The 16,621-nt window shown below is 41.0% G+C and overlaps 1 protein-coding gene across 9 annotated transcripts in view; it reads left to right on the top strand.

Moving 5' to 3' along the window:
* Positions 1 to 16,621, top strand: part of ARHGAP32 (Rho GTPase activating protein 32) — a 414,799-nt gene that overhangs the window by 193,320 nt on the left and 204,858 nt on the right. For 7 of the 9 annotated variants that reach the window (XM_073320998.1, XM_073320995.1, XM_073320999.1 and 4 more), the window contains 3 exons: positions 14,115 to 14,206; positions 15,295 to 15,336; positions 15,718 to 15,802. In XM_073320998.1, the coding sequence (XP_073177099.1) occupies positions 14,115 to 14,206; positions 15,295 to 15,336; positions 15,718 to 15,802 (219 nt within the window). The remainder of the gene's footprint in view (positions 1 to 14,114; positions 14,207 to 15,294; positions 15,337 to 15,717; positions 15,803 to 16,621) is intronic. The other 2 variants (XM_073321002.1, XM_073320994.1) reach the window with 1 other exon arrangement.

The raw sequence follows: 16,621 nt of genomic DNA, 5'->3' as shown, positions 1-16,621 counted from the left end.
CTGCAGTTATCTAAGAAGCTGTGCGTCCTTGCTAGGTAAGACTCTAGATTTCTAGGGCTGTCAATCAGTTTTCACCAGCACTAGATTGCTTAGAAGAAAAAAAAATGTATGTGGGAGCTGAAGAAATTGGCTTCTTTATAAGGAACCTTTTTAAAAATCAACATCCTTTGACAAATCATGAAAAGCTGGTGTTTAACTTTCTCTTCTTTATTTTCAAAACCTAGGGATGGATCTTAATTGCAGTTCAACTGGGGTGGGGAAGGTCAGCATTTCATAATGGCTTCAAGCTTGAATATTCTATTTAGCACTTGAAATACATCCAGAGAGTGCAGAAAGAGGCTGAGAGCTGTTTCTGAATCACTGTTAATATGTTTGCAGCATTTATTTAAAAAAAAAATCAATAAACCACTCTTGGTGGGAAGAATTCATTCTCCAGCATGATTCAACAGCAGTCAGTTGTGAAGCAATTAATTAGCCACTGAAAGTTATGGAGATCTTTAGTTTGAACTGTTGTCCAGTACATTCAGTTTAATACTCCCTTGCTAGGTTTTTGCCAGTCATTGTGGTGGTAGTGTAATTTTGCATGGTGGTACATATTGTAAAGTGGGCAAGCTGTCTTGGTAGGTGTTAGTACAGATAATGTAGTTGTGGAGCATTTTGAGCACAATCCTGGGGATAATTTTCATGTAATAGCCATAATTTCTGGGTGTTAGTCATAGAGTTGTAGTAACGAAGTTTGCATGGATTGTGCTGCCAGGCTTTTCCATTCATCAGGGTTTTTAAGCTTCTTGATCAGAGTCACCCTGCAGACCAAGGTGTGTCTCATTTAGTTCCTTTACCCAGGTCTGGATTAAGGCATAGGTACTACATGTCCCACGTCCGGAGGTGTTCTGAAATAATAGCTCAGTGAGGTGTGAACTGCCCCTTGCATCTGAGTGGAGTGCTAACTCTCAAGAACCCATGCTCTAGGGGAGCCTAGCAATATCGCCCACCAGAGGACTCTGTGTGTGTGGCCGCAGTGGGGTCCATCTCATGGTCTGCTCAGGATTCCCTTAAAAGTCCAGCCCTGCCCCTTTACCTTTGGCTTTCCAAATAGTCACTTCCCAAGTGGAAATCAGACCATTGGCCTTCATATATAAAGTGTGGGATTTTCAAAAGGGCTCAGAGTTCACCTAATGCTGCTGCTGCTGGACTCGGTGGTAAAAATCCCACTAATTTCAAAGTGCTGAGCACTTCTGAAAATCTCAGCCTAAAGACCTCATTTTAATCTTGTATTGGTGTATCAGAAGAATAGTGAAATCTGGTTTACACTGGTGTAAGTGAGATCAGAATTAGGGCATCTGAGTCAAATTTTACTTAAAAATATTCCAGTGCAAATCTGGAGTAACTCCAGTGGTTTAAATGGAGTTACTCTAGGGATATATCAATGTACCTCAGAACAGATTTGGTCCTAAGATTATTTTGTCCTATCTCAATGCAGTCATCTTGTTCTCAGACACTCATACTACAAGCTGGCCATGCATTCTCACAATTGTCTTGTTGATCATTCTGTTTCAAACAAGCTGAGAGCTGTAGAGAAGGGGAACTTTTGGTTCTGCATTTCCTCTTGATCTGGTATGTGGCCTAAGCTGCAAACAAGAAATTACTGCTCTGCGTGAAAGCATCTAGAGGGACTACGTGGCGAACCAAAAATTGTAACTATTAATTCTTGATTGTCATGCACATTGTGTAAAGAGTTATCACTTTGGATGGGCTATCACCAGCAGGAGAGTGAATTTGTGTGGGGGGTGGAGGGTGAGAAAACCTGGATTTGTGCTGGAAATCACTTTAGATAAGCTATTACCAGCAGGACAGTGGGGTGGGAGGAGGTATTGTTTCATATTCTCTCTGTATATATAAAGCCTGCTGCAGTTTCCACGATATGCATCTGAGGAAGTGAGCTGTAGCTCACGAAAGCTTATGCTCTAATAAATTGGTTAGTCTCTAAGGTGCCACAAGTCCTCCTTTTCTTTTATTAATTCTTAGTTTGTGGTACAGCATTTTTCCTTTTGTTTGTATGTGGTCAGCTGGGTAATATTGGTTACTGAAACTGGATATGATATACTGTATTACAGCTATGTACATTTTAGGGCTGGCCTGGTTTTACCTCAGCCTCTTGGTGCTGTAGTCTAAACGTGTGGGAGATGCATGGTTGAAAAGGTCCAGGATTTAAAACTCTTCCCATCTAGTCGCTGCAGGAGAGAAGGAAAATTTCCTTGGAGGATTAAGGGGCTAAACTATCAGTTTCTGCAAAATCCCCCAGCTTTCATTTAAACAAACAAATGAACAAAATGTTGCTAACTGCCTTCCTGATTCTGCTGACACCACTACAGCCTCTGTTGCTGCTCTTAATTTACTGCTGCATGGGAAAGCCAAAAGTTAATTATTCTCTGGTGAGTTTAACTTCTGCTGTTCAGAACCTTGTGGATGGTTAACGGCATGTTGTTGGTGTGTATATAACTTACGTTGCTGTGACATTGAGGTGTGCGAAACAAGTGGATCTTACACCAGTTGTGCATTCAGAATCTACTTAAAGTGCCTGCAACTCCCATGGAAGTCAAAATCAGGGCCCAGTTTTGCTCTCGGTGACAGAAGCATATGACAGAGCTGAGTATAAATTGCTTTTTGTTCTGCCTTCCTAGCTTCTGCCCCTTCTCTCCCCCCACTCCATGTCCAAATCACTTTGTTTGTAGACACACCGTTTATGACCATCTTACTTATTGTCATTTACATCATCACTGAATATGGCCAAGGGACCTTCACTAAAGTTGCACCTGCTGGTTCCGAGCTGACTTCAAGCCAGTAATTTTGATTTTTTTTCCATGTAAAAGAAATGTATTTCAGCACAATAACCCAAAGCCTCCCTTGTTCTTTTGTATTTAAACTGCAGTAAATCAATAGACTATGGAAATCGTGCCTCTTAACAGCGTTGATTTTTTTTTAAAGCAAGCAAGAAAGTAACTGAAATCAAGGCGTGATGTTCACTGGATATTTTGTTCCCTGTGGTTTGTTTTCAGATACATTTTGTAAGCTGTACAGAAGACTTTAATCCTGGCTGCCTTTCCCACGCATATTGTATGTGAGGTTTTTGTTCCTTAAAGTACATTCCTTAGCCAATATACTGTTAAGTAGGGCAGTGCACTGTATGCAGCTCCTTGTGTTGAGCTCGTCTTTGTGAATGTAATAAGGGGCTCTTACTGTAGCCTCTCCAGAGCAGTGTCAAATCCAACCTTAAGGCTCCCAGGTAGTTATCATGCTCATGTTGTCATTAGGAGCTAAGCACTCATTTGGCTTGATGCATCTGTTGTGTGTCTCTTAAAAAACAAACCTCACCTATGAAATAACAGACAGGAAATGCAAGTGTGGGACTTCTGTGGTGGTTCTTCCCAGCAAGTACAGATGAGGGACTTAAATTTTGTGTAAGTCTTATGCTGGCTGTCTGTACAAGGATGAATTTCACATACCATGCGGAGGTTTCTGTGTTCAAGGTGCTGCAGTGTGTGTCACTCTGTGTGACAGGCTCCATTTCCAGGACTTGTATTACGTACTGTCCTTAGGCCCAGGGGGCTGGATCCTTGCTTTTAGTGACATGTATTCAGGGCAGATCAATATACACTGCAAACTCCACAAAAATGAGAGATGAATAACCAGGAGTGAGCGTGAGCTACATTTTTCTTTACCTGTAGAGGTACATGAGGCCGATAAATGGATGACCCAACTCCTCCAAGATTCCACTGCTGCTCTGAAGCATCCCTTAAAATTTGCCTGCTCATGACAGTATTTAAAAGCCTATCTTTGGAGAGGAGATGCTAGGAATAGAAAAATGCACCCTGTGTAGTCCTTGAAATAGAATAATTCACTGTAAATTACACCATGCAGTAATTATTGGCTAAAAAAATTCAACCACAGTGACAAAGAATGTGAAAAATGCAGTTGAACGTTCTAAACTCCAAAAATAATACAAATCAAAATCTTTTTTTTCTTTTTTTAAATCTTGGTTTCTGGGTGCTGGAATTGACAATGTTCAGAGTCGATGCACCGTACTGACAGCAAGCACCGCCCCTTCTCTCACTATGTCTTTTCTATCATATTTCTCTCATCTGTCACGAGCTATAGAAGAGGCGCAGGCAACTGAATTGCTCTCTTTATTCTCTTGAGCAAAAGGGTTGTCCCATTGTGTAGGGATAGCTGTCCACAAATAAATAGTAATATTTGCACTTCTCCAGTGCCTTTCATCCAAGAATAGAATGACCAGATGTCCCAATTTTATAGGGACAGTCCTGATATTTGGAGCCTTGTCATATATAGGCGTCTCTCACACACACACGTGCGCACACACACGCGCGCACACATATGTCCTGATTTTTCACACTGTCTGGTCACCCTATCCAAGAATCTCAAAAGTACGTAGAGACTTCAGTGACTGCGACCCTACAACATCCTTGTGAGGTCTCTCAGTTTTACTGCTATTTTACACAGGAGGAAATGAAGAGAGACAGAGATGAAGTGACTTGCCCAAGGTGATGTAGTAATTGTGTGACAGAGCTGAGGACAGATCCCACGTCTCCCTAAATCACCAGTCTTGTGTCTTAATCAGCGAGACTACACATCCTCCAATTAAAATGACAAGAATTTCTTGCTGTGCTTTAAAAAACACAAGAAACATGCGGCTTCCCAGTGTGACATAACTAGACCTTTTCATGCCTTTGTGCAGTGGGGATCAAAGAACTCTGCATTGGGTGAGGAACAAGGAGAAGATTTAATAATACTGATTTTTTTTTTTTTTTGGTACAATAACTTCTTTTTTGGTAACATTTTGACAGAGTTCACAGTCCTTTATTCATTCCTGAAAAACGCCTCTGTGACCTGCACTAAGTTCTCACAGCTATTTCTCTGCACGGAGTGGCATGAGTTGCTATAATTAAAGAATATATCAGGACCTTCAATCCCTACTTGCTGTATCTGGAATGTGAAATGTATTTAATCCTTTCTAACTGCAGTGTGGGGCCCCAATCTTTTCTGTGCGAGGGTGCACTAGATTACACAATGATGCTCTTGTATCAGAAGAGAGCTCTTGGTTTTGCATAGCCGTAGATGATTGTTCAGTGTTCAACTGCTGCACTCTGCTGATCAGGCCATAAATAGCATCTAAATCCAGTACATTTTTGCAAACAGACTCAAGTTGGAAATCCAGTTTTTTCCCCCTTTTGGAAGCTGTTAATCGAATAACGTACCACCTAGATTTTGTTTTCAAGCTGAGAATTTCAACCTGCCTAAAGGATTTGAATTTTCTATTAATTTTTATTGGGTGTACAAATCTCATAGGCAATCTTGAAAACATCACTCTGAAAGTATTGAAATGCACCTACTGTGATATTTAACTGCATATGCAAAAATTTCTTATAAAACCATATACAGTACTTACATCCAGCAATTTAAACAGTGTCAGCTGATCATAAAGAACTCCCAAATACTTGTATTCATGTCAAACAGTGCTACTGTATGCAAGAGACTTCAGTAACGTATGCAGTTATTTTGTCCAGTTTCTATGCTCTCTGTCCAGTTCAAACAAAGGGCCCAATTCTGCAGCCCTCATTTACCTTCAAGAGTGCTGCGCTGGCAAGTAAATGCTGCAGGATTGGGCCAACAGTTTCTGTTGGGGTTAACCCCTCCCCCCCCCCCTTTTTTTTTTTTTTTTTTTTTTTACTAAATACATAACAAGTTTGTTATTGCTAATGTTGGGTTTTTAACAGGGTGGTTTTATTTTATTTCATGTATTGTGATCAGGATGTTTTTGGTATCATCTGAAGGAGGGGTAACAAGAACTTTGTTTTCAAGGAGGCTGGGTGGTTTCAAGGCTAGGGAGTAGGTTAGAATCTGAGCTGAACAATCGTCCTAACTTCATTGCATCTCAGGCACACTATCTGTGTATCTAGCAAGTGATATGAACAGGGGGAGATTGATGGTACTAGTCTTTTACCTCTGAGTGACCGGTGGATATTTGTAGAACATATTTTGAAAACGAAAAGTGGCAATCACTGTAAATACTCCACATGGCACTGGTATCAAGCCAGCTTTGGTTTGTATTTATTACCTTCTAAAGGATGCTGAGTTGCCATTGAGTTCTGTGTGGACAAGTGTCTGCTTCAGAAAGAAACCCCATCATGGTCCACAGTGACAGGCCCCCTTTTAGCCCTTTCAGTAAAGCCGGGTAGTATTTTCTCATAAAAACCCTGTTTTTGATGAAAAATGGCTTTTTGACCAAAATGAAATTTTCCATCTTCAGCCATGTTTTTAGTGAAAAGGTAAAAGCGAAAAAAATGAAAATATTTTGTAGAAAATTAAGGGGAAACATTCTTTCAAAAATCCCCATCAGAAGCAATTGATATTTTTGACTAGCTCCTAACTTTTAGCAAAGATGCCAAGGATTGAAAAAACCCGGCAGCTGGACCACCCTTCAGACCCACAGAGGCAGTCAGTTCCCTCCAAACTGGATTTGAGACATATTGACTGGGAGGGAGGAAGCTTGTACATGGCTACCTAGTATCCATTCTGTAGGGGTAACCTTCATTCCTGCGCAGAGGGTCAGCTCCAAGTGGTACATAGGGCTTGCAGTGAGCTCTGCGCAGGTGGGAGTAGCTCCATGGAACTCAGTGGGACTAAGAACGTGTGTTGTTTGCAGGATTCAGACTTGACATTGCAAGTTCAGACTGTAAAAGGAAAAGTGGGGACAAAGATTCTGATAACAGGATGGCACGGTTACTTGGTTGTCAAAGTAGACTAACGTTCGGAGGTAATATTTATGATTTTCTTTGAAGAACACGCGTCACAATTCCACCTTGAGGTTACACTGTGCACAGCAGAGTGCGGACTGTGGGAGGAGCAAATCTTAGGAAACTGGTTGCGGCTTCCTGATTCTCTGCTAAGCCCCAGAGTGGCGTAGAGTAGCCTTGGAGACAATCTGCCCTAGGCACCAATGAAGCAGCTGAGGATTCCTGGAGTGCTTTGTGCTCCAACCTTTCTGCTTACCCTGCCCCTCCGCACCTCAACGCGCGCTTGCGCCAGAGTCTGCAGGGAGGGAGATGTAGGAGCTGCCTCTGTCCATACTGGGCACTCCCATATGTTAGGGAAGGCTTTGACTCCCTTTGTGCCACCTTGTTTACTGTTACAACTACTGGAACACTTTTATCGGACTGTTCTCTAATTTTACTTGAATTAGCAAATCGGGCGTCTTGACTTCTGTGCTTGAAAGGAACGTTTTCTAATAAACCCAGTCAGGTTTGTTTTGAGCGAGAACTCTTTCATACTCTGGTATGCTGTGAACTTGTTGGATTTAAATTATTTATGCCTGAGAGGTTTTGTGTCATTTAAATTTCACTTCAGCTACACTAAATAACGATTGCGGATATCAAGGCCAAACATTTCAAACCTGGGTGCTGAAAACAAGGCAACTCAGGAAATGAATATTACAGGTGCTGGGACCCCACAGTGCCTCCTGAATTTAGCAGTAACGTTTTCCAGTGCACCTAAGTGTTAAAGTCTCATTGACTTCCAGTGGGACTTAAGTGTCTAAATCACATAGGTTAGCCTTTTGAAAAGCATCTCTATGCCTAAATATGGCCTTTGGGTACCTTAAGTTAGGCATCCAAAATTTGAAAATATTGGCCCAGTTGTTTATGGTGAATGTATGGGTTTTGAGTGTATGAATGACTTATGCCATGTGAATATGTTAGTTCTGGCTTTAACTTAAAAAACGTTATTGATTAAAATAAGAATTCTCTTTTGTGAAAAATTTCAAAGTGTTGGCTTTTGTTCTGCATCAAAATGAAACTGAGACCTCAAAATTTGTTGCAGGGGGGTGGGGGGCAAGGGGAAAGAAGCACATTCCATTCTCCCTCCACCCAGCCCAACAGCTACATGGTTAGGGCAATTGCTTGGAATAGGGGGGCCTCAGGTTCAAGTCCCTGCTTTGTCTGCTGTATCCCAGGTGAGGGAAGTTCCCTAACCATCAAGTTGTGGTAGCTCTCTCAATCTCTCCTGTTGTATATAAATAATTAACTATTTATTGGGCCAGAGAGAAGAGGCAGGCAGAGCAGGGACTTGCACTTGGGCTGGCCACATAGCAGCCGAGCGCCTCAACCACTTGGGCTATTGGCAGTTCTCGCGGTGTCCCTATGTTTTTGACCAGAAATTCCATCCTTGACTTAATAAACTACCCGGTGAAAGTTTTGGTTTTGACAAATCAACATTTTCTGATGGGGAAAATGTTTGTTGGAAAATTTCCGATTGCCTCTAGTTAAAACTACTCTCTTGTCGTGTTTCAGAGTAACAGCCGTGTTAGTCTGTATTCGCAAAAAGAAAAGGAGTACTTGTGGCACCTTAGAGACTAACCAATTTATTTGAGCATAAGCTTTCGTGAGCTACAGCTCACTTCATCGGATGCATACTATGGAAAGTGTAGAAGATCTTTTTATATACACACAAAGCATGAAAAAATACCTCCTCCCATCCCACTCTCCTGCTGGTAATAGCTTATCTAAAGTGATCACTCTCCTTACAATGTGTATGATAATCAAGTTGGGCCATTTCCAGGACAAATCCAGGCTCTCTCACCCCCCCCCCCACACACAAACCCACTCGGGGGGGGGGGGGGGTTGAGAAAACCTGGATTTGTGCTGGAAATGGCCCAACTTGATTATCATACACATTGTAAGGAGAGTGATCACTTTAGATAAGCTATTACCAGCAGGAGAGTGGGGTGGGAGGAGGTATTTTTTCATGCTTTGTGTGTATATAAAAAGATCTTCTACACTTTCCATAGTATGCATCCGATGAAGTGAGCTGTAGCTCACGAAAGCTTATGCTCAAATAAATTGGTTAGTATCTAAGGTGCCACAAGTACTCCTTCTCTTGTTGTGGAAAAGCTTGCTTCAAAACCCATTGAAGTCAATAGACTGGGCTTTGGATCAGGCCCTAACTTGTTTACCAGGTTTTGGACGAATGCAGATTGAAATAGCACTGACATTTAGCCGTGAGAATTGGAGTAAATCATTTGCATAAGCAGATTTATTATGCAGTTACTAGTTTTCCACGGGACACCGATGCATAAAATATAAGGAACGAAAAGTAGCAGCTGCCTAGGGTCGCCAGCTAATTTTCAAATGTAAATAATTCAGCTGTTTCAAAATGATATTTAAAAACAAATTACTGTGACAAGGAGCACAAAAGATGACAAATTCCTTTGTAATGGATTTTGTTTATATTTGGAGAGAAAAATAATTTAGGGACGATTTCCATGGAAGGTTTCAGAACAAGTGTAAACTGATAATGGGAACTTCAATGTGTGCATGTTTGGGATGGAAAGTAATTGCGTTTAGTTGGGAGGCAAACAGTTATATAATTGCAATAAGTATGTGTTAGTTATTATTTATCTCAATTTTTCTTCTTTCATCAACCAAACTTTCTTTCTTTCTGTTAGTACTTCCAGTAATGACTTCTGACTCGGATGAGAACCAGCATCCCACTAATGCTTCCTGATTTAAGATTTCTCAGTGAGCCCACTGGATTGCTTTTCTGCAGCAAGCCCTTGATTTTAACATTTGTCTCATTGTGGACCATCTAAATTAATAAACACTGATGGGATAGAGAGAGGCATGGATCTTTTCCTAGTATGATTTGGACATAATTCAGTTGGGAAGGGAGAGAACAAGATGAGTTTTCCAAAGATAAATGCTGGTTCTGAAGTGTTCTGCGCTGTGCACTTTGCCTACTCCGCTTTGAGTCCGACATGGGGTGAGCTTTATCTACTGCTGTCATTTGGCTCTGAGCACATCTTTTCCTCTCAGTTTCACTTACCTGGTTTCACATGGCACCAGCTTCTGCTGCAAATGAGAAATGGAAAATTATTTTTCATGCCACAGAAGTTCTTTTCCATGGAAATCGAGACAGGCAATCTATTTCAGGCTCTACCTAAAAAATGCTCACAGGAGGGGCACATTTATTGCTGTAGGTAGTTACTGTATTATGTATTAAGAGCTACAACATATATTACATTGACTGTCTTCTTACCACTGGTTTCAGAGTAGCAACCGTGTTAGTCTGTATTCGCAAAAAGAAAAGGAGTACTTGTGGCACCTTAGAGACTAACCAATTTATTTGAGCATAAGCTTTCGTGAGCTACAGCTCACTTCATCTGATGCTGTAGCTCACGAAAGCTTATGCTCAAATAAATTGGTTAGTCTCTAAGGTTCCACAAGTACTCCTTCTTAACACTGGAATTCACAATGAGACCATCCAGTGTTTTATTAATGCTATTGACCAAATTAATTGTCTATGAACACAGATAGGTCAGGGATTGCTTTATTTAAGGAATTAAATATTGTATTTGTTTTTCTGCAACATGTACTGAATGTTTTACACATAGACTCTTTGTGAGGCAATGGTGTTAAAATATTGCTTAGGCTATCAAAAGCCCAATTATGAGAAGGGTTGAATGTCCTCAGCTCCAGTTTAAATCAATAGTGCCGAAAGGTGGAGGAGGCATCATTCTTAATTGCAGTAACCCTTTTCTTTCCAGGGCAGTGCTTAATGCAACTAGAGTGGAATTCGACTCTGTGCAGAAAACCCGTACACTACTTAAGTCCTACATAAGCCCTCAGGGATTTCACCTCTGTTGCTTAAAGTCCTTATCTTTTTTCACAGACCTCTTATTTAAAAAAGAAACCAAGTAATGAATGGTAGATACTTCTCAATAATCATTTTTCAGCTGTTTGCGGAAGCAATTGGATTTTATCCCCCCTGGTCAGAGATGATTGATTGCTTGAAGGGGACAAGAAGGATCCCCTTTCCCACATCCCATTTATGGTACTGCACAATTTGACAAAGTGCTTCATGGAGGTTGCCTGCTTTTCGCTGAAGCTTCAGGTGTTGGCGAATGGTAGCTGCAGGGTACTGTGCGAGGGGAGGCCACTAACCTGATCTGTAATGGCAACACCAATGTTACCGTGTAGATTTCTCTGAAACTGAGTCTTGGCATGTATATGTTTCAGTGGTGAGTACCTCTGAAATGCATGTATGATTATTGCAAGTTTCATATATCATATAGTGTGCTGTTACCTTGAATTATAATGGTCTCTTCGGGGCAAAGGCCATGTCTTTTTCCATGTTTGTAAATCACAGTGTACACTTACTCTCTATTAAACCTAATAACTTCTGGCAGCTGTTCAGTTCTGGTCAGAGACCTCTCTGCAGACAAGTTTAGGAACATAAGAATGGCATTCTGGAGCAGAGCACTGGTCCATCTACTCCCAACATTGGTGATGGGTTTTACTCAGCCTTCTCATTGTTCTTGCCTTATGAGAGAAGGTACATTGGAGTGCCCGCATTGCCACCTCTATGCCATCCATTGTTTTGGACACCACTCATGTTTTATAGTTTTGTATGTGAAGCAGGAAATACTGTATCTGACCTCTGCATTCTGCACTGTGCTCGCTCCACTGCTCTTGCCATGGTCATTAATGAGCCGCTCCCGGACAAGACCAAGGATCATTGCTTTGTCCTTGCCATCCTCTGCCTGTCTGCTAACTTGGACATAATTGGTTCCCTCCACATCCCATTATGGGCCCAGCCTAAAACCCATGAAAGTAAATTGAAACACTCCAACTGGTGTGTACTTATATAGACCTCATCACTGTAGTACCTCGCAGGTTTTAATGCATTTATCCTCACAACACTTTTGAAGTACGGCATTGCTATTATCTCCATTTTACAGATGGAAACCTAAGGCACAGAGGGGCTAAGTGATTGGCCTGAGGTCACACAGGAAGTCTCTGGCAGAGCAGGGAATTGAACCCAAGTTTCTCAAGTCCTAGGCTGGTGCCCTAACTTGTGGACCATTGTGCCTCTCTTATATAGATATGTAGCAAATTCTGTATGTAACCGTGAGCACCACTCAGGCCTGATTCTCCTCACACTTACACATATATTTTTCTCAAAAAGAAAAGGAGGACTTGTGGCACCTTAAAGACTAACAAATTTATTTGAGCATAAGCTTTCGTGAGCTACAGCTCACTTCATCAGATGCATTCAGGCATTTTCTGTGACCTTCAGTGGAGATACTCCCAATTTAGCCTGCTGTAAGTGAGGAGGAAAACTGGGCTTCTTGTGACCTTTGCTGTTGCAGCCCAGGTCCTAGCATTGTATATTGCCATCCATCACTATGTTACATCCTTATTTATATGGGAAGCTGCTCAGGACAGGGACAGGTTAAATGGACTGTAAGGTTTTGTGTATGTCTATACCACTTCATTGATTTTTTTCCAGTGAAAATAATTTTTAAAGCCTTAAAAGGGCTTCGGGTACACCAAAGCCGTGGATGCCAAACCTCCTGAATTATGGCATATTTCCAGTCAATCTGGATTTTGCGAAAGGGACCCATCTCTATTAAGTAGCCAAGGTGGGAATTTCTCTTCTTGATAGACTGCAATGCATACAGGAACTATCACGGGGAAAAAATATGCACACAGGTTTAATTAAAGCTGCAGTATCCCATTTGCCCATGGCTTGGTACATAAACAGTCTTCCCTATAATGAGAATAAAAAGGTTAAGATGAAACAGTAATACACAGAATGATATAGACAGGTACAATACTTGATTTTATTTTTATCTGTTAAATGTAAAGAGAACGAGAAGAAAACTGGAGTGTAAGGTTGAAAGAGAATTTGGTTCTCTGGTCACACTAAAAATAATTCCAGTTTCTCCTGAACTCATTGGAACTCCTTAATGTCTGTCTAGCATCTAACACTAAAACATGAACAAAATCTATTTAAAAATGTATTGACAGTTATTGCAGTAAAATGGATGTCACAGCCCTGTTTCCTATGTAAATTTCTGGACGAATGAACATCCTTATGGAGGACTTTCTGAGCACCAGGTCTGTGGGTTAAATGTTTTTTATCCTGAGATGTTTCAAATGATCAAAGCCACAGCACATAAACATGAAATTCTTCCCCAGGTGAACAACTTTGTGCCTCAGTGCTATACATTTGTATCTTACTGAAATATAAATTAAATAGAAATCCCACCTACAAACATACCTCTTGATCTCTTGGGGGGTATAAAAGATCATTTATATGGTATTAGAAATCATGTAAAATTGGCAAACCATTATGGAAAATAGCTAAGTTAAAACAAAATGATTTTAATTCCTATATGTATATACCAAGGAAGCTCTTAATTATTCCAGTGTAAGATATGTGATATATCAAGAATATATGAGGTAACTTGGGTCTTAAATAACATGAAATTTTTTTGAGGGAGGCTAAGATAAGAACTGAATGGCACAGATACAACTCACATTTATCCGTGTGAGTGGAGCAAAATATTACATGTCCATTTCACTCTTTTTATTCAGGACTGAAACGCCATTAGATGACAGAGTAGGAAAATTAAGTGTCTGGAATGGGTATGGATAAAAGATTATGCACGTTAAAGCCACCACATAAATTGAAAGCTTCTGCCACCCACAAAATGACAGATGTAAATTTTGTGATGCCTTTTCATTGTGTCTTTTATTATTGATTCATGGTTTTTTTTAATTATATTTGTTTGCTAAGGCCCAGCTTGTTTAAATATTTCAAATAATTCTTCCATATTTAGGCACATAAGTAGCTAACCTGATTTTCAACAGTCCTGGGTACCCAGCAGCTTCAGCAGTGTTGAAAGTCAAGATGCTTAATTAGGAGCCTAAATGGTGGTCTTGGAAGCCTAAAGTTAGGTTACTAGTTTTGAAAATCTCTTCCTTTTTCCTCTTATTCTTTGGGTGTATGATGTATTGGCTCTCCCAGTAATTAGTGAGAATTAACAAGGTTTATTGTAGGTAAGCAGCTAACCATATTTTAGGTTGGAATCCATGGATTCAGTATTTCTGTGCTGCAAGTTACTAAAGTATATCTTGCATACATATGTGAGACGTGCACAGACAGTGCATGTATTTATCTAGTGTTGGAGGCACCAATATGTAGTGTGCGATCAAATCTAACGTTTCTCTTTCTTTTTTTTTTTTTGGCGTGTGTAGGCGAGAGGTGCAGATATCCCTGAGATTCCAGGGGAGCTGCCTCTTCGGACGTGCGGCAGCACAGCGAGCATGAAAATGAAGAATGTGAAAAAGTAAGAGCAATGGGCTTATTTTGTTTGAGAGTTAATTCTGTCGCTTTTCTGTCCTCTGTGCTCCCAGTCCTAGTGTCTGTGATTCTAGCTGTGCTCAAGACTGTCATAGTGCAGTGGAGCCCCAATGCATCCAGAAGCCAGGCTGTAAGCAGTAAAGGATTTCTGGTAGTCTCCTTATCAGAGCAGCGTAGACCTGCTGCCTGGGAAAAGCAAAACGGCCAGTCGGCATGCTCTAAATATTAAAGCTTGGGATGGATGAAGCTTATAGAGGTGGAGGTTTTGTAAACCTTACACGCTTGCTTTTGGGGAGAAGGGTTGCAAAGCTAGTTTGAATTTTGAATCTCACTCTTGCTGTAATTTAAACTCTGGGTTTTCCCCCAAAGATTATTCATAAAAAATAAATTAAAAAAAAAAAGGCTAAAGGCAAGCCTGTGCAAGGTATAAGTGTAGTAGTTCCCCTGTGCTCCTGAGACGGAAGGAAAGCTAAACTGGGACAAGTGGATGACCTTTATTTTTTCATTAGAATTTTTCTATGAGTGTGTCTGCTCTGTTTTTCAGGGTTGGTTTTTGTTTCAGTTTTCACGCTATTTTTTCCCATGGACTGTGTTTTCTCTCTGCCCTCGTTCTGTTCCCTTTTTGTGCTCATTTGCAGAATTCAACCCAATGATCTGAGAATGGGGTCCAAATTAGTCAAAAATGACTTGGCCCATCCATATTTAAAGTGCTGGCAGAAGGTCCACAGCTACCGGCATTGGTCTGTGCATTCAGAGCAATGATGCTCTATCATGCTCTGATGCTGTTAGGGAAAATGGCTCTTTGTTCTATTGCTGAGCAGCTAGATGCTGTATCTCACTTCCCACTTATATTCCCATGGGAAGAGTGAGCCAGATAAAGACAATCTCATTGGCTCACTACCAGAAGTATTTATAGGAGTCTGCAGCAGCTTCAGGAGAAGGAAGATTCTGTTGCAGAACCAGAGCATCTCCCTGTCAGCCATTGCTGTAGTTGGGGATGCTTGGAGATGATTATGTCTCACCGCTGAATTTTAAAAAGCCAAAGGATAAATAGCATTTGTTCTGCACCCTCAGATCCATCAACCCAGAACTGATGGGCTGTGATGCCTTTCACAGGTAAAATTTGACTTTCATGTGTCTCTTATGTCAGGTTGTTTACAGATTAATTTCCCCAGTGCAAGTACAGGTGGAACAGCTTGTCCCTGCATCCTTCCCAGTAGACACTGGCCTTGGTGGTGATGGAATGCACGTGTTTCCCTAAAAAGACAATGATAAATGTCACTTGGCAGTTTAGTTTACCTCCCTCACCAAATCCCTTTCCTCACTGCTTTAGTGCATCAAAATAGCAGCACTTTATGTTCCCTTATCTTCAGGATGATGGATTGTCTTGGTCAGGCGCTTAAATGTAGATGGTCTAGTCGCATTTCATCATGACATGCAATTCTGACAATTGTTTCAGTGATGTGCATCTTATGGGTTGCTTTTGATGTACTTCAGGTTATCCTTTACCAAGGGTCACTTCCCGAAGATGGCGGAGTGTGCACATTTCCATTATGAGAATGTGGACTTTGGCAACATACAGGTAAGTTTCAGATTTCTTTTACATACAAAATTGGGTTGTGTTTGTCTGACTAGCTAACTAATCTGAGCAAAACACTTCATAGAGCTCCAGATAGGTTTGCTTAGTTTGTTAGAGTGTCTGATAATAGGAAGTTGGAGCAGAAAGGGTCCCTTTTTGGGGAGCTGGTTTGATAAACTGGGCCAATTTATGCCCTCAGTTACATTTGTGCACTCCCTTGAAGTAAACGATAGTATATATTGCACCTGGGTGAGTTGATGGCAGTGGCTGTAAAGACTGCAATTGGCACAGAACTTAAATTTTTACGCACAGGTTATTTAATAATGAGGGTGTTTCTTTTTCGTGTGTGTGTGTACATATGTATGTGTGAGAATAAGCATTTGTGCGCCTATTAATGTAGAGTAGTATATGTTGTAAGAATAGATTTGAATTCAGGTTTCCCTGTTCTGTTCACATGACCCTAGACTCGGGTCTTATATTCCAGCAGCTCTGCCCTCCTTAAGGCAGAATACAACAAGGGACTGTCAGTCAGGTTGAGTTCCAGTCGGTTTGCGATGCCGGTTTACCTTCCTCTGTGAATCTGTAGTTCTCTCCAGGCAGAACCCCCCTTTATTGAGTTGTACCCGAGACTTGTCCTGGACCAAGAAACACTATCAGAGACTCATAAATGGTACAAGCTTTGTCCTCTGTCTTCAGAAACAGAAAGCATCATTAACGCCTTCAGCATGTGCCAGCCAGAGAAGCAGCCTTATAGCTGGAGGAGGGTAGAATCCCCAGGCCACAACCCTTTGACATCTAAACCATTTTCTTTCATTTAGGGTA

Source organism: Lepidochelys kempii, chromosome 22 (assembly GCF_965140265.1).
Source record: "Lepidochelys kempii isolate rLepKem1 chromosome 22, rLepKem1.hap2, whole genome shotgun sequence".
NCBI classification, from domain to species: domain Eukaryota; kingdom Metazoa; phylum Chordata; order Testudines; family Cheloniidae; genus Lepidochelys; species Lepidochelys kempii.
This window is presented reverse-complemented; position numbering and strand designations above follow the sequence as displayed.